Source organism: Cupressus sempervirens, chromosome 10 (genome assembly GCF_028749045.1).
Source record: "Cupressus sempervirens isolate cs-2001-9-10 chromosome 10, ASM2874904v1, whole genome shotgun sequence".
Lineage (NCBI taxonomy): Eukaryota > Viridiplantae > Streptophyta > Pinopsida > Cupressales > Cupressaceae > Cupressus > Cupressus sempervirens.
The window spans coordinates 847,556,083-847,575,275 of NC_143127.1; the positions used below are offsets into that span (position 1 = coordinate 847,556,083).

Consider the following 19,193-nt stretch of genomic DNA (forward strand, 5'->3'; position numbering starts at 1 on the left):
CAAGATGAAATTCATATCTAGATGTGCTCTTTCTATCATCAATACTTCTTACAAAATCACTGTCAATATATCCAACTAGCTAAAAATCATTTGAAGAATAATACGTTATGCCATAATTTAGAGTCCTTGCAATGGATCTTAATATTCTCTTTCCTACTTGACAATGTGAGCTCTTAGGTGAATCCATAAATCTAGAAATTACACTCACTACATACATAATATCAGGCTTAATTGTTGTGAGATACATCAAACTACCAACAAACTTTCTAAATTGAGTAGAATCAAATTCAGTCTCATTATCTTCTCTACTTACTTTTGTGCTCATTGTCATAGGTGTAGAGATTGGACTACAATTTACCATTCTAAACTGTCTCATAACATCTTGTGCATATTTATTTTGACAAATGAAAATGCCCTTGTCAATTTTTGTTACTTGAATACCTAGAAAATACTACATCAAACCCAAATCTATCATCTCAAATTCTTTCTTCATTGCCAATTTAAACATACCAATGGAAAGATCACCAATAAAGATCAAATCATCAACATACAAGAAAACAATCAAAATTTGACCTTCCTTATTGACTTTGTTGTATAGTGTTGGCTCACTAGTGCTTCTATTAAATCCATTCTTAATCATATATGAATCAATTCTGCTATACCATGCTCTTGGTGCTTGTTTCAACCCATAAAGTGCCTTCTTCAACCTATAAACCTTGTGTTCATGTCCTTTGATTTTATAACCTGGTGGTTGTTGCACATAAACCACTTCTTCCAAATACCCATTTAAGAAAGTTGATTTTACAACCATTTGATCAACCGTCCATTTATTTTGAGCTACAATAGCTAGTACCATTCTAACAGTATCTAGTCTAGCTATGGGTGCAAAAGTTTCATTATAATCAACTCCATACTCTTGTGCAAACACTTTAGCTAGTAATCTTGCCTTATATTTAGAAACTTCTCCATTTTCTTTATACTTAGTTTTATAAACCCATTTTACACCTATGCATTCTTTATTCTAGGCAAATCAACTAGTTTCCATGCATCATTTTTATCAATATATTCCATTTCTTCATTCATTGCATTAATCCATTTTTTTTCCTTGATTGCATCTTCAAAATATAGAGGATCTTGAGCAAATAAAGAAAATTTTGATTGTAAACCAATTTTGTTCCCTTGTTCATAAATCTCTTGCAAACTTTTAGTTTTATTTTTCTTAATCCTTGATCTCAATGATGCAAGTGTAGGATTAGAGTCATTACTTAGTTGTGGACTTGAAGATTCTCCTTGCTCATCTTCCATTTGTGTGTTTTCTCTGTGTGTACTTCTTGAAGGAGTTCCCCCTTACTCATTTGTTTGATCTACTTCATTCTCTTGGTCTTTTCCTTCTTGGTCATCATATAGTATTGGAGTTGTGCCTATAATTGTCTTGTCTATATTGCCATCCCAAGTTTCTTCTTCTTTGAACACAACATCTCTACTTATAATGACTTTTCTAGTTATAGGATTAAACAACTTATATGCTTTAGATTGTTCATCATAACCAATAAATACATTTTTCGCTCTTATCATCCAATTTACTCCTTGTTTCTTTAGGAACATGTGCATATGTAATACAACCAAATACTTTAAAATGGGAAACACAATGATGCTTACCACTCCATGCTTCTTGTGGAATCTTGTCTCTTACAATCTTTGTTCAACTCTTGTTTAAGATATAAACAACACAAGCTACAACTTCAGTTCAATATTCATTTGGTAGATTCTTACCTTTCAACATGCTTCTTGCCATCTCCATTATTGTTTGATTCTTTCTTTCGGAAACACCATTTTGCTGAGGTGTATAACTTGTAGTGAACTACTTCTTTATTCCATGATGCCTGCAATAATCCAAAAACTCATTTGACATGTATTCTCCAATGAAGTATTATCACACTTATTCAACCTATATTCATGATTTTTTAATGACCCAAACAACTCATTTATAGATAATTTTGACAAATCCTTAGATTCCTCAATTGCCACAACAATATTATCAAATTTAATAAACATGTTTCTTAAGATCTTTTCTACAATTTTTGATATGTTAGCTCATCACCATTCAACCCTATTTGATTAACCACATTCATAACTTGAATTGAAAATTGCTCTACTGACTCAGAATCTTTCATTTGGAGGTTTTCAAAATCTCTTCTTAATGACTGCAATTTTGATACTTTTACCTTGCTTATACCTTGATATGTTGTTTCAAGGATCTCCCATCCTTTCTTGGCTATTGTAGCTCCATTAATTCTTGTAATAATAGTGTCATCCAAACCTTGTTGAATAATTTGAAAAGCCTTTATATCTTTTTTCCTATTTTCCTTGAGTTCATTCTTTTCATCTCCAGTTAATAATCATTCATCCAATGGCTCTACAAATCCATTCATTACAATCTCCAATAACACTTGGGAACAAAATATTGTTTTCATTCCAAATGCCCAATGATCATAATTCTTGACAGAAAATATTGGAATCATAAACTAATTCATGCTTGATGCCACACTTTAAAACAAATACATTTTTTTTTCAAAAATACTTGAATTTCTAAGTATGGCAGCAGAATCAATTATCTTAATTAAAAATTATGATCTCTAACTTTTTAGAAAACTAATTACTTAAAACAAAATGCAGCTCATATGCACACACTCACCGAAGTGTCTCAACTTCAAAAATAAAATGCAATACCTTACTGTTGGACTGATCTCATATGTCTGCCACAAACATTGACAATGATTCCATTAAGAATTAACACCCCTTTAAGCTCACAAAATACCTTTTCTCTTCCAGCAACAATCTATTATTTTAGCTCCACAATCTGCCTGCACTGTGACTCCACAATTTCCTTGTGCTCTTATTCTACAATCTGACTATGCTCTGATACCACTATGAAGGTGGGCAGAGACAAAGAAAACTAAAACCACAATGAGAAAGCTTTGTATTATTGCTTCTTTGCCTTATGATTACATCCATTACAATTTCCTCTATTTATAGAGGACTGAGAAAGATCCAGAACCAATGCACATTCATGGTAGGAAGGATCTAGAATCGATCAATCAAAAATGACATGTAAAAAGTGAAAGAGAATAGTGTACACAGGAGGGTAGTCAGAAGGTTCCATATTAAATTTGGTAGTCAAAATATTACCCAAGATTGTCAGCAGTAGTAGAAATTACCACATGCCATTAGTAACGAGGTGTGAAAAAACCATAGCAAAGGTAGGGCATTGCAACCCCTTTATCCACACATTTCTCACCTAATTGATACGATATTGAAGGTAGTAGGTGCACAAGATGGAAAATCCATGATAATTTCTTGAGTTCACATGCCTATATTCTTTAATATTTATCTTTGTTTTAGGGTTTGTGTAATCACTAGAATCAATTTGTCTCTAATGTATAAGATCATACATATCTCGTCTCCAAATTAATAGATTGAAAATTACAGTAGTGTTTTGTAATGGGAACCTATTTATACACCCAATTTTCCTTGTACATGGCATGGTATTTTTATCTCTTCTACCTTATACATGTTATGTATTCTCGTGGATGGAGTGAATGGTTGATTTTTTTCTTTTTACTAATAATGAAGTAGTGAGAGCCACCAATTGAATCTTTTTAAAATGATAAATGGAAGAGTATAAAGGAGCTTATATACTCCAATTGTTGTAAGAAAGTTGTCCAACTAACCTTCTAAAAGACCCTAAACTCTATTCATTGTTCTTTGTTCTGTGCTGATCAACAAAAGACAAAATCTATTGTCTATTCAGTGCTAATTTACAACACACAAAATCTATTGTGTGTTCAGTGCTAATTTACAACACACAAGGATAAGTTGGTTGATCATACTGTTTTAACATGTTCTTCATGGGTTATTTTCACTTTTGAATGTTTTGTGCAATGCATATCATTGATTTTTGCTTTGACCAATTTTCTTTTTAAAGTTGTGATGATTGTCTACTCTGCCCTTCTCACTTTCATGTTGTAAACTAGATTTCTTAGTTGTCATTTTGACACATAAAGAAAAAAAAAACACGCATTCTTTTCAGATTTCATTATATGCACTTCGAAACGTACAAAACATTTTATCATTATAAGACCTAATATTTATATATAACTTGCAGAGTCATTTGTTAGCCCTCTGTTTCTATTTCATAATGCTATCTAATACCCTTTATAGTAGACAGACTTCTTTCTCCATATAGCTAATCTTTACATGTGACGACTTCTATCATTAAACTTTCGCTTATACAATTCTACTATTTTCAGTTTGCCCGAATGAAACTACTTGACATGGAAGGCTATTCACTGTAGCTACCGGCGTTGATGTTGTCGTCTGCCCGACCAACAAGGACCTGTAGAAACCTCGGAATTTGGGGCACAGGGGCTTCATTTTGCCTTCCAGTATCTTCACCACTTCTCTCATGCTCGGCCTCACATTCTCAGCTTCTTGAATGCACAGCCCGGCCACTACAGCAAGCTCTTCTAACTTCTTCAATGTCTGCCTCGCTTGCTATCCTTCCATCCACAATATCTCTTATGTTTCCCCTCAGAATTTGAGATGAAGCCCAGGTAGGAAAGTATAACCTACTGTCCTCAACTTTTAAATCTAAGTTTCTTCGGCCAGAAATAATTTCCAGCAACGTCATGCCAAAACTATACACATCCACCTTGGGAGTGATTGGAAGGCCGGAGATCCACTCTGGAGCCAAGTACCCTCGAGTTCCTCTTGTGGTCGTCAACACGCGGCTGAAATCTCTGCCTACAAGTTTTGCTAGCCCAAAATCTCCCACCTTTGGGCTGAACTCGCTGTCAAGGAGAATGTTCTCAGGCTTAATGTCGCAGTGAATGATGCGATCCCTGCATTGCTCATGCAGACAAAGTAATCCTCGTGCAGTGCCCAGTGCGATCTCAAACCGTGTCTTCCAATCCAACACCTTCTGTCCGTCTTCCGGCTGTGAGAAGAGGAAGGAGTTTAAGGAGCCGTTGGGCATGTACGCATACACCAGTAACCTTCGTGAACGTTCTACGCAGAATCCCCACGGCCTGACCAAATTAACGTGCTGTATTCTTCCAGTTGTGATTATTTCTGCACGGAATTGTTTTTCTTGATGCGATGAACCCTGTAATCTTTTGACAGCAATAGGCGTGCTGTCTGGTAGAGTTCCTTTGAAGACAGAGCCGAAAGCTCCACTACCCAGCTCATGCTTGAAATTCCCCGTTGCAATTCGCAGCTCTTTGTGACTGAACATCTTCAGCGACACTGGCACCTCCTCTTCTACGTTTTCCTCCAATAGTCTTCTACGTTTTCGTAAACGGTGCGCGGCTAACAGAGAAGCAAAAACAGCACAAAAAGCTGCAGCCGCAGAGAGAACAATTATAAGCGAAACAGCACAAAAAGCTGCAGCCGCAGAGAGAACAATTATAAGCGCAGGACCTTTGTGTTAATTATTGTTAGTTGGACAGCTGTTATTTCTGACCCGGAAATAGCAGCACTATTTATGGATAGCTTGGACAGCTGTTCGTCCTTATCTATGAATAGCGGTTGTATTTATGGGTGGTTTGGACAGCTGTTTGTCCACTTGCCAAAAAAATTAGTAAATGGTTATTATTTACTAATTTTAGAGATTCCCTTTTGGACACCTTGCAACCAATTCTATTATTGGCTGTTGAGTTGTCTTAATCTCAGCCGTTGGTTTGTTTTAATCTCGGTCGTTGGTTTACCAACGAGAGTAGTATAAAAAGGGGTCTAGGGGGCATTTGGAGAGGTATGCAGGAAGCTTTTGGAGAAGCAGTTTGCAGTGTTAGCAAACAGTCTTGCAGTATTAGCAAGGAAGCTTTTGGAAAAGCAGTTTGCAGTGTTAGCAAACAGTCTTGCAGTGTTAGCAAACAGTCTTTTGGAGAAGCAGTTTGCAGTGTTAGCAAACAGTCTTGCAGTGTTAGCAGTGAAGCTTTGGTGAAGCTGTTTGCAGTGTTAGCAAACAGTCTTGCAGTGTTAGCAAGGGCACAAGAAAGAAGCGTTTTGGAGAAGGAGTTTGCAGTGTTAGCAAACAGTCTTGCAGTGTTAGCAAGGGCAATAGGCAGGAAGCTTTGCAGGGTTAGCAAAGAAGCTTTGGAGAAGCAGTTTGCAGTGTTAGCAAACAGTCTTGCAAGAAGCTTTGGAGAAGCAGTTTGCAGTGTTAGCAAACAGTCTTGCAGGAAGCTTTGGAGAAGCAGTTTGCAGTGTTAGCAAATAGTCTTGTATGAAGCTTTTGAAGAAGCAGTTTGCAGTTGTGTTATTTTTCAATATTAGCTGGGAATTTATTTTCAGCAGTTTAATAATCATTTGTGATAGGAGATTAATAATCAGTGACTGCAATAGTTTGATTTTTCACATGGTATCAAAGCATTGTTAAGGGTAGAAGAGTTTTGCCCTAGGAAAGAAATTTTGATCTCTTTAGATTTATTATTGCTTTAAACCCTTGAGATGGCTTCAGCTGGTTTGAGAGATCAGGATAGATTGGATGGTGCCTCAAATTTTGGTGTCTGGAAGGCCAGAATTTCTTTATTGTTGGAAGAGAATGGTATCAAGGATTATGCTACCAGTGGTGTACCTGTACCAACGGATGCAACACAGCTTGCAGCATATAGGAAGGACGATGCCAAAGCGAGGAGGATTATCCTTGATGGTGTCAAGGATCATATTGTTCCACATATCTCGGAGCTAGATACAGCAAAGAAGATGTGGGACGCCATTCTAAATCTGTACCAGAATGCTACCACTAACAGAAAGTTGATTCTCAGAGAGAAGCTAAAGAATACCCGGATGAATCAGGGAGAAGACGTCACAAGTTACCTCACCAGGCTCAGACTTGTCAAGGATGAGTTAGCAGCTGTTGGAGATAGCCCTAGTGATGATGAGCTAGTGAGAATAGCCCTAAATGGGTTTACTAAACAATGGAGTGTCTTTGTTCAAGTTGTCAGTGGACGAGATACTTTACCGAGTTGGGATCGACTATGGACTAATTTCATTCAGGAGGAGTTTAGACTAAGTCTTGTCAATGGGGCCAACAAGAGTCAGAAAAATGAGGTGGAACAAGAGAACGTTGCCCTAGCGGGTAAAGGGAAAGCAAAGAAGGGATCTAGCAAAGGATCAAATTCACAAAGTGAAAAGAAGAAGAAGGACCTTTCTAAGGTTAAGTGCTTTGGATGTCACGAGTTTGGCCACTATGTCAATGATTGCCCAGAGAGGAAAAAGGGTAAGAAGCAGGTGGCAGCTTCAGCAAGTGCAGAAGAACTCTCCAGCAGAATGGAAGATGAGTTTGCACTCATAGCTTGTATGGTTAGCTCAACCTCACAGTGTGTTTGGTATATAGATAGTGGGGCGTCATTTCATATGACAGGAGTTAGAGAGTACTTCTCCAGTTACAAGGAGGAGGACACCAACATCCAGATTTCTATGGGAAACTTGTCCAAACTCAACTCTGTTGGGAAAGGGACTGTTCAATTTCAGAGGGAGAATGGAAAGATAATTCCTCTTCATGATGTGTTATATGTGTCGGGCTTAGGTATGAATTTGATTTCTGTATCTGTTCTTCAGGATAGGGGGTATAATGTACTCTTTAGAAGGACACATGTGTTGATTAAGCACAAGGATTGGAAATCACCCATAACTATTGGAGTTAGGAGTGGTCGCCTTTATAGATTGCAGTTTGATACTCCTAAGGCACTTATGAGCAACAATAATCTTAGAGATCTTGGAGAGCTATGGCATAGGAGGATGGGCCATATTCATCATGGAGCACTTAGATTGCTTCGTGAGACCGTGATAGGTGTTCCGGAGGTGAGCACAGAACATGACGATACATCTAAGGAGAAAGATGTAGATCCCACTTTATATAGACAGTTGATTGGTACGCTTATGTATTTGGTCAACACTAGACCAGATATAGCATTTGCAGTAAACTCTCTTAGTCAGTTCATGGTTGAACCAAAGAGAATGCATTGGATAGTGGCTAAGCATGTGCTACGTTACTTGTGTGGTACAGTCGAGTATGAGATCAGATATGTTCGAGGTGAAGGTATCAGGTTGATAGGCTATACTGACGCAGATTGGGCAGGAAGTACAACAGACAAAAGGAGCACTTTAGGGTGTTGTTTCAACTTGGGATCAGGAGTTGTATCTTGGTTCAGCAGGAAGCAGAAGTCTGTGGCTCTAAGTTCAGCAGAAGCAGAATACATAGCAGCTAGCATGGCGACATGTGAAGCTATATGGCTTCGGAAGTTGTTAGTAACCTTGTTTGGTCAGAAGGTTGAGACTACTATGATACATTGTGACAATCAGAGTTGCATCAAGTTGTCTGAAAATCCAGTGTTTCATGATAGGTCTAAACATATAGATATCAAATATCACTTCATCAGAGATTGTGTACAAAGGGGAGTTGTTCGACTACAATACATACCTACAGATGAGCAGGTAGCAGACATTCTGACGAAGGCTTTGGGAAAGGCCAAATTTATCTTCTTCAGAGATAAGATGGGTGTCATGCAGAACAGCTTCCTCGCTAAGAGGGAGTGTTAATTATTGTTAGTTGGACAACTGTTATTTCTGACCCGGAAATAGCAGCACTATTTATGGGTAGCTTGGACAGCTGTTCGTCCTTATCTATGAATAGCGGTTGTATTTATGGGTGGTTTGGACAGCTGTTTGTCCACTTGCCAAAAAAATTAGTAAATGGTTATTATTTACTAATTTTAGAGATTCTCTTTTGGACACCTTGCAACCAATTCTATTATTGGCTGTTGAGTTGTCTTAATCTCAGCCGTTGGTTTGTTTTAATCTCGATCGTTGGTTTACCAACGAGAGTAGTATAAAAAGGGGTCTAGGGGGCATTTGGAGAGGTATGCAGGAAGCTTTTGGAGAAGCAGTTTGCAGTGTTAGCAAACAGTCTTGCAGTATTAGCAAGGAAGCTTTTGGAGAAGCAGTTTGCAGTGTTAGCAAACAGTCTTGCAGTGTTAGCAAGGAAGCTTTTGTGAAGCAGTTTGCAGTGTTAGCAAACAGTCTTGCAGTGTTAGCAAGGGCACAAGGGGAGAAGCTTTGTGAAGCAGTTTGCAGTGTTAGCAAACAGTCTTACAGTGTTAGCAAGGGCAATAGGCAGGAAGCTTTGCAGGATTAGCAAGGAAGCTTTTGGAGAAGCAGTTTGTAGTGTTAGCAAACAGTCTTGCAGTGTTAGCAGTGAAGCTTTGGTGAAGCTGTTTGCAGTGTTAGCAAACAGTCTTGCAGTGTTAGCAAGGGCACAAGAAAGAAGCGTTTTGGAGAAGAAGTTTGCAGTGTTAGCAAACAGTCTTGCAGTGTTAGCAAGGGCGCAGTGTTAGCGTAGGGATAGCAGTGAGAAATATCAGCGGGAGAAATTAGGAGGTTGTCGGAGTTCTGCCAGTGTGAGGCAAGGAATTTTGTATCTCTTGATTTGCTGAAGTTTAATATAATTTCTCATCTGTAGAACTGGTTTCCCCTTAGGGGTTTTTCCAGGGACAATTTGTCCGAAAATATTGTGTTGATTCTGTTGCGCATTTCTTTCCGTATTTTAAGTGAAGTTGCAGTTGTGTTATTTTTCGATATTAGCTGGGAATTTATTTTCAGCAGTTTAATAATCATTTGTGATAGGAGATTAATAATCAGTGACTGCAATAGTTTGATTTTTCACACTTTGATCCCTCGCTCTGATGTCGAATGTTGCAATTCAGAAACCGCTAACCTAATGAGGAGGGATTGGACCTTTGACGAAACACCCATCCCCAATAAATCCCCAAACCAGAGTCTACAAATGGGTGGATCAGAGATACCCATAGCAAAAGCTGTGCAGGAGCAATTGCTGAGACAAACTTCCTGGCAGCCTTGCTGTGTCAACTTGTTGTTGACTAAGACAGCTTTCCTTTCAGGCAAATATTTGTTCTCGGCTTCTAAGAAGTCGTCCGTTGTGCCTTCTGTGACAGATTATTGTAGGGGTTTTCTGCGAGCACACCCATTTGACCACCAACCGTAAGAGCTGTTCTTGGGCCCGAAGCCGTGGACACAACTACACACATCATTCGCATTGCAGAGTCAATAGCCCCCGCAGATTTCACAGTCATTGCATTGATCTCGGTACGTGGACCACCTCAGACTTCATGTACCATCATCCATCGAGCGAACGGCTTAAACATCACCATCGAGAAGTAGAGTTCAACTTCGCCCTTCTCGTTCAGCAGGAAACGCCCCGTGATCATATGATCTATCGAATTTAGGCCAAAATGAATGTATATCTTCCAAGGAGAAAGCTTTACACATGACGCTTGAACTTTTTTCTGACCTTCTAATTCGGGAACCTTAGTGAAATAATTGTGTCCGAATTGTCCAATGCATTCTCCACTGGACCAATATGGAATGGTGTTGTTGAACACCAACATCAACTGTGTCTTTCCTGGAGACGTGTCCATTCGGAGAGAGAAGTGCCCACTTGATGGATCCGAAGAACTCTTCCAGGAAGTTACGGTCATGCCTTTCCAAATCTTCACGCCAGGCAACAATGTATCTGTCGGATCTGCGAAACTCTCCCAAACAATCGCAGACTCGTTGTGGCCGTCGAGCATTATGAAATTGCCAGACTCCATTAGCACTGCTCGTGATCCTCTCTGGCCATTATCAATCGACCAAACTGACTCGCCATTTCCATCAAATAATCTGAGATGACCATCCCTTGAAACTTTTAGAACTCCAGGCTTGTTTTTCACAGGATTGTCTCTGTTAGCCACCAAAACTATGGCCTTCTGAGAGATGGGAGCATACCATATGCCAATATACCAATTATTCGTTCCTCTGGGACAGAAAAATCCCAATGCAAACGTGCCATTCTTGGAAATTAGGGTTTGATTTCCACTGAGCGAAGCCCCTAGTAATGCGCTACAATAATTACAGTAATAGCTAGGAATAGGTGCTTCTTCCCCATTTCAATTACCAGGACTTTTGAATGCTTCTTAACAATTGTATTTTGGTGTTTAAATAGATAATAAGCAGGCTACGAACGATCGAGCGGTAGGGCTAAAGTAGTGCCGTAAACGAATTCAGAAATTAGACTGCCTCTAGAAAACGTCCAACTCTAAGAAATTAAGATACTACCCAAGTAAAGTCTGTCTTCATTACGCATATTTTCATCAAAAAATTCTCTTCCAACTTTAAAAGGAGAAAACAAAGTTTTCAAGATTCTAGCGAGCGTTAAATGAATGTAAAAGGACAAAGTTAATAACTTTAATTTTCTTAAAAACTTGTGATATTTTTATATGCATAACAGTTGTTGATTTTGATTTAATAATTTCAATGTATTACATCAAATTTTAATATAGAATAAAAGAATTATTTTAGATTGGACATTTTTAAATAAAATCAATAATTTCAATTTTCATATATGTACACTAAATATAAGTCTTCAAAATAAAATTCTATAATTTATTCTATAAATATTATAGAATAATTTATTAAAGTTTAATATTAAGAAGAGTGCATACATAATTTTGTTTTCCTCTATTATAAATATAAATCAATTTTAAATTTGAACTAAGTAGAATCAAAATAAACGCATTGTGAGAAATGTGCAATCTAACCATTTCATCTTTTGTTATTTGTTTAAATGAAAATAGACCTTTCATTTCAACTCACAATTTTTATTAAGCCGAGAGGATTTTTACAGTGGAAGCATTCATCAATGTAAACATTTGGTTGTTTTAATAAAAATTTACGTTTACTTGAATGTTTTATAAAAGGGTGAGCTGGTAGAATGATGAGTTGATAGGTCACACTTATTTACATTTTAAGAATTAATAGTAATTTATAGTCTATCCATCTGTCCATACAACTATAAAGAAGATGTTATCTTGCATTTAATTGTGTAACTCTAAATATTGAAGAGCCACTTGATAGAACTAATAAAGAAAGATACATAGATAAATAAACTTCTTATTTTTTAAATTGAAATTGAAGATGTTTTTAAAGTAATGAAAAGCTTTCTCTTTTTCTAATGTGAATATTAGAAAAAGAATCTTTTAGTAAATATGTAAATAAAAAATTTATAATAAGTTATTATTTTTTATATCTTATTTTTAAAAAGTTCACAAAAGATCTAAAAAAGCTTATAGGAAAATAAGATATTTCTAAATTTTTCCATTGCATGATATTTGTAAATTATTTATCCTATATACAAGATACAAATTGCTTTAATGTCAAATGAATCTATTGTGCTAAACACATTGCATCGAGAATGCTACTAGCTTATATATATTCAAAGGATATCTCTCAACTTATTATATATATATATATATATAAGCTAGTTATATTGGCCCTACAATCTCTTCTAACAATATATTGAAGAGCCACCAAAGTTGATTAAATGAATTTTAACTCTATTTTGACTCTTCAATTTTATATTTATTTATGTGACCATATATGTGAATTTTGTGTTTGGAGCATATAGTTATCAATTGTTTTTTTTCAAGCCTTTATTAAAATGTATTAATAAATTGATAGATATAATCTTTTAACAATTTCACATTCTACAATCTTCTACAAATATTTCTCACTTTTATAATATTTTAAATTTTATAATTTCATAAAATAAAAGCTTCAATTAACATAGGCCAAAGATACTTTGGAATAAAAATAAATATTAATTATTATTTTAAATTTTTATGATTTCTATTTTTTACTATTCATAGAAAATAATAAAATCAAAATTTATAAATATCCTGTAGAAGTGCAAAATTTGATGGACATGACTTTTTACATTCGAATCTAAAATTGAATTAAACAATAACTGAAATCTCACATTTAAGGCCTACATGATCTAGTAAATGCCTACAGATGGAAAAATTTAAGTGCCCCCTACCCCCCGAAGCATGATTCCATCTCCGACTCTTCTAAAAGTGATGTCAAACCTGCAAAAGGGAAGAGACTGCCCCAAGACACCAAGCCTATCCCAACCCTCTTAGCCCTTCTCATATCTCCAACACCCTCGAAGCTACCCTGGCTCAAAATGGGGGGAAAGACATCACATCACCCAAGAAAGAAACTCCTAAAGGTGGGGGGAAGAAAGGAAAGCATAGCCATGGACATAATCATAGTAAGGCTCAACTAGATAGGCTTGAGTAGTCTATGAGGGACCTGGTAGACAATCAAACTAGTATCTAGTAGAGATTTGATACTTCGGTGGAATTTTTCACCAAAGTCATGCATTCTGCGGCCACCAACCTTTACATTTTAGGTGAATGAAGAGGAGAAGGCCTTGAGCAAGGAAAGTGAGAAAACCCACTCCATGTATGGGATCCGTGCTTGAGGACTAGTTGAAGACTATCTTGGACAAACCACTCAAGGTGGAGGGGGAGGACATGAATAAGGATGCATCTAAGAAAAAGAAGGATGATCATGGACAGAAGGAGGGTAGCCAACCTTGGGTCTAGTGTTAATTTCTATTTTTTATGTTTCCCATGACTATGAACTTGGTACCCTATGGGGTTTTACTTTTTATGCTTTTGTTGTTTATTGAGACTAATAGCAGTGATGTTTTTAGGTGTTGTTGGTTTATTTGTCATTTTTTTTGCATTTTTGTTTAAGGACTAATAGTACTATTAATTCAATTATGGACATTATGTGTTTTTGAAGTTTAAAGTTGATATCAGTTAGCTAACTAGGAGGTACTCTGATTGACCTACAACCTATTTTGTACTCCAGAACCAGCCCCCCATTTTTTAAACTGCTATCTAATGCTTCAAAAACTAAATTTTCACATTTAGTTTAAGAAAGTTGATGGAAGAATTTGATGGATATAACCTTTTAACAATGGACAAGTTTTAAAAAAAGTAAGAGCCTATAATACAATGGTAACTTGTGAGCCTCTTATGTTCAAGGTCTAGGGTTTGAATGTACTTGATTTTATTACACAATGATAATTAATTACAATAAACAATACTAAAAATTAATCTAGGCTTCAAAAATTATTTTAATTAATGTGAAAATTTAATCCATTCAAGAACTTGTGTAAATTGGTGCTAGCATGTGCTATTGTAAATTTATATTGTTTTAGACTTTTTAAATTATTTTCTAAAGTAACGTGTAAAACTTTAAATACAAAAATGAAAGCAATGACTTTTATTTATGCTCATTGGTTAATAATTTGAAATTGTAAAGGTGGATTTTAGGGAAAGCTAATTAGTTTTAAGGCAATTTCTTCCATCCACTACCTCATTCAAATTTCCAAAATGTTATGAAAAATATTGAAATAATTTTATCTTCTACTATTACATAAATATATTTCTAATAACTTTTAAATTCATAATATTAATACAAAGTATTTATTACATACATTTAGATATATTATGTAAATGTTATTTTATATATTTATATTATATTTTCACATATTGCAATTACTTTTATTTATGTATTATATTTCTATAATCAATTCTATTTCTACACTATATTTTTAATTAAATTTTTAATATTAAATATTATAATTATAATGGGAAAATACTAGCCACTATATGGCACTTGTTATTAGTACTTGTAGATGGGCTAAGTACTATTATGATATTTTTAGAATTTTATGATTTAACTAGTGATTAAAAGTTTTAGTTTCTATGTGATACTATTAATCATTTTTAATTTTTTTTTTATCAAACTAATATGTTGTGCATAGAATAGATGCACAATTTTTAACTTTACAATTTTAGGAAAATATTTTTCTAAGATTCAATTAGGTCATTTAGCTTTTATATTGGCCAAATTTGATCGATTGTAAAAGTAATATTTTGGAACAATTGTTTTTATTAAGCTGAATGTGATTCATTAATGTTTAATATTTTTTTGAATGTAATTGAGTTAGTTTAGATTTTGATATTTTATTTTTGTATTTTTTTATAATATATTTTTTGTCATTCAATTAAATATAATATAAAATGTTATTACTGATACTATAAAATCATTTTAAAAATATTGTTATTATATAAATAGTGTTATTTACATATTCTAATTAATTTATAATATAAAATGATATATTTGCAATATATATATATATATAAAATCATATAACATTTTTATTAATTAAAATATTTTTGTATTATAATATATTTATTAAATTTAAATTTAATTTATAAAAGCTAAAGGAAAGTTCTAAGTTGGCTTTCTGTATATTATTCATTTCTTATTTGGAAGGAAAACTTGCCAATAGATGTGGATGTTGTTTTAGCAAACATAGAATCTAAATATATCTTTCTCATGTAAATATATTTCAATTGATTACATATAATTAAAAAATATATTTTATTTTATTTGAAAATGATATTCTCATAGAATAAATGTAATTTGAAAAATATGTATCCAATAATACAACATTTTTAATAGACGAGGGGTAAATTGTGAGCTCCAATCAAGCTTAACAAATTATAATAATTATTCCTAACTTCATTCTCTTTCCAACCAATCCAAAAAACAAAACTTTTTTTATAAAATAGAAAAGAAAATTCAAATGATATTCTATAAAGTACAAATCCAAATTATAATTTATTATTTTCAAACTAAATTGCGATTAAAGGAAAAAAGAAAAAATCATAACTACAATAAAACATAGAAAATCAAAATATATAAAACTAATGAAAAATGTGAAATTTAATGAAGGTGACTCCTCTAATTTTGCCTTTTATATAAATGTATTATAGTTAGATAGTTTTAGTATAAATTTTCATCTACTTTAAATTATGAAATTTAAGCTTTTAATATTTTGTTAATTCAAATTTTAAATATATAATTTTAATAAATTTTTATTTATAAATTTAATTAGACTTATAATTTTTAATAACTTTTCAATAAGGTTAACTTAAGAAATTTAAAATTTGATAATTTTTAATGAAAAGTAATTAAACAAAACCTAATCACATTGTCTTATTTTAAATGAAACTTCCTCGATAAGAACTGCAGTATCATTGTGTTACTTTCTATTCGGTACCTTATGGGGGTTTTACTTTTTATGCTTTTGTTGTTTATTGGGACTAATAGCAGTGATGTTTTTAAGTATTGCTGATTTATTTCTCATTCCTTTCTGCATTTTCTTTAAGGACTGATATTACTGTTAATTTGGTTATCAATATTATGTGTCTTTTGAAGTTTAAAGTTTGTATCAGTTCACTAACTAGGGGGTAACCTCTGACTGACCTACAACCTGTTTTGTACTCTAGGGCTAACCCCCAATTTTTTTGGTTGCTATCTAATGCTTCAAAAACTAAAATTTTACATTTAGTTTAAGAAAGTTGATGGAAGAATTTGATGGATATAACCTTTTAACAATGGACAAGTTCTAAAAAAAGGTAAGAGTCTATAATACAATGGTTACTTGTGAGCCTCTTATGTCGAAGGTCTTGGGTTTGAATCTACTAGAGTTTATTACAGAATAATAATTAATTACAGTAAATAATACTAAAAATTAATCTAGGCTTCAAAATTTATTTCAATTAATGTGAAAAGTTAATCCATGCAAGAACTTATGTAAATTCCTACTAGATGTGCTATTGTAAATTTTAGGAAAAGCTACCAAGTTTTAAGGCAATTTGTTCCATCCACTACCTCAATCAAATTTCCATAATATTATGAAAAAATATTGAAATAATTTTATTTTCTACTTTTACATAAATATATTTCTCATAACTTCTAAATTTATAACATGAATACAAAGTAGTTATTACATATATTTAGATATATTATGTAAAAGTTTTCTTTTTTTGATCAGTAAATGACCAAGACCATGATAATATATTATTAATAATAAAATAATTATAGTAGTGTTCCACCATTCAAACATGCACTAGTAAGAAAGAATGGGAAAAGAAAACCTCCAATCTAGCCCGAGACTTTTTTCCTTTATTATTACATCATAAAAGGGGCATACCCCATTTAGAATATCCAAATAATACATTACAGTGTAAAAAACTATTTACATCAGCATTAAAGTATAGCTCTCTTTTGAGACCACCACATTCTCTTGGCAAGAATTCCACCTCAAACATGCATAAAGCCCAAATGCGATAATCCCTGTCTAGCTATCTTGCATTAAAACTTGTTAATAATGGATAATATAAAGTAGAGATAGTATTTTAGCCAAAACTAAGTCAAGAATGATAAAAACCTTGATAAATTGCAAATACAAAGACATTAATAGATACATACATTATCTCCTATATATCATCTGAATAAAAATAGGAATTATTTATAAGGACATGGAGGAAATAAAACCTATATATGGCCTAAAAAAGAATCCAAAAGACTTCAATAACTTATTACAACTGAAATACAACTGCTAACTATACCTAAAATAAATATACATTGTCCATACCCTTTATTCATAATCTGATCAATGCCACAAAACCACTAATCAAACAATTAAATGCTAATCTAGATAGATGCCAATATTATAAACCAAAAACAACAATATAGTAAAAATGAGAAGATAGAATAAATAACAAAGAAAAGGAAGCTTCTAGCCTAATCTTTAAATAAAAAGGGATGAAAACCGATGACAGTCCATGTAAAGAACAATATAAGCCTTCATAGTTGTCACCAAAATATTAAATAAGAATTGCTACCTCATGAGGGGCAAGCATAGAGTATAGATCAAAAGGAATAAAGAGAAATCCAAAGTTCAAAACTAAAAGTAATGGAGAAAAATAAAACCACTAACAATGAGATATATCTTAGATAGGAGAAATATCATTAACAAGTTGGAGATTGACACCATCGACACCTATATTTTCTAAATGATCTACCTTCGTATTACGTTCATGGTAAATGTGAAAAACTTGACTATCATCAAATCGATCTAGAAGATCGAGAACTTCACCTAACCTAGAGCTGAGGACCCAATTGGGGGTAGTATGTTTCCTGATCACATTTAAGATAATCTGAGAGTCACCTTCTATGATGTTTCTTGTCACCCCAAACTCATGACATAGACACAGCCCCTTTTCCAAAGCTTTTAATTCAGCAATATTGTTGGAGGTGGGCCGAATAGACATAGCTTTTTTCACTATCCATTTACCAGTGTCATTGCTAATGATACATCTAATTCTTGCCATACCTAGATTTCCTCTAGCTGCCCCATCAAAATTGAGTTTAAACCATTGCTTCAGAGGGGGAGACCATTTCCAACTCTCTTTGGCTTCTTTTCTTTTTTGAGGTCTACTAGAGGGGGATTGATCAAGTTGGCCCAATTCTTTCTCATGAGGCTATCCCAAATAGAGAAGGATTCCTCCTCTTTCATACAATTTCTAAGATGGGAATTAGTTACTTCCACTATGCTTGCCTCAATTTTAAAGATTAAATCCTCAATTTTTAATTTAAAATCTCAAAAAATGTGCCTATTCCTCTCCTTCAAAATTTCCCATGAAATGATTGAAGGGAAAATGTTCCAAAGTTTACTATAAACACCTATGACTAATTTAGTAGGCTATCCTTTAAAGAGATGAAGGAAGGACATTGGCAATGGCGTAGACCACCCCAACATAAGTATAATCCATTCCCAACATGTTTGAGAAAAAGGACATATATATAATAGATGGTCCAAATCTTCACTATTGTGTTTAGATAACACACATCTAGATGGACCTCGAACTCCAAATTTGCATAGCCTGTCTACCATCAAAATTCTATTTTGGAAGGCTACCCATAAAAAGAATCCTTGTTTGGGAAGACAAGCCAAATCCCAGCAGAGTTTGAGTGGGATATCTACTTTATTCCAACTTTGTGAATGTAATAAAGCTTTGGAACCATCTTTCACACTATAATTACCATCATTTGCAGCAGCCCAAATAAGTTCATCTTTCCTCTTTGATTGCTTGATTACCTTATTTGAAAAAATATTTTCAAAGGCCTCTATGACAACAGGATCTACTTCCATCCCTTCCATAGATTTCCAAACCCATTTATCACCACCTTCCGAAGTGATTTTTGTCTTATAGTTATTAACTTTAATACCCCATCAAGAGACTAACTTATCCTTGAGCTCCTTAGGGAAGGTTCAAGAGACTATAGGAGAGTGACCATCCCAAGAATCTTCCCAAAATAAGGCCTCATCTCCCATGCCAACATCCCAGGAAAGAAACCTATAA

The 19,193-nt window shown here is 34.1% G+C and overlaps 1 protein-coding gene across 1 annotated transcript; it reads right to left on the bottom strand.

Annotated features, from left to right (window-relative positions):
- Positions 1-10,178: 10,178 nt before the first annotated feature.
- On the bottom strand, positions 10,179-18,982 carry LOC149536660 (S-locus-specific glycoprotein S13-like). The gene is made up of 2 exons (XM_089806326.1): positions 18,874-18,982; positions 10,179-10,948 (listed from the first exon to the last, which is right to left on the bottom strand). Exons 1-2 carry the CDS (start codon positions 18,980-18,982, stop codon positions 10,179-10,181), a joined length of 879 nt encoding a protein of 292 aa, XP_089662452.1.
- Between the last annotated feature and the right edge of the window lie 211 nt (positions 18,983-19,193).

Bases quoted from the DNA above. Each gene is read 5' to 3' on its own strand.
- LOC149536660 (XM_089806326.1), bottom strand. From the start codon at position 18,982: ATGGAAGTAGATCCTGTTGTCATAGAGGCCTTTGAAAATATTTTTTCA. The intron at 10,949-18,873 runs GTAATTATAGTG...GCGCATTACTAG, and splicing joins TTGGGCTGCTGCAAATGATG to GGGCTTCGCTCAGTGGAAAT.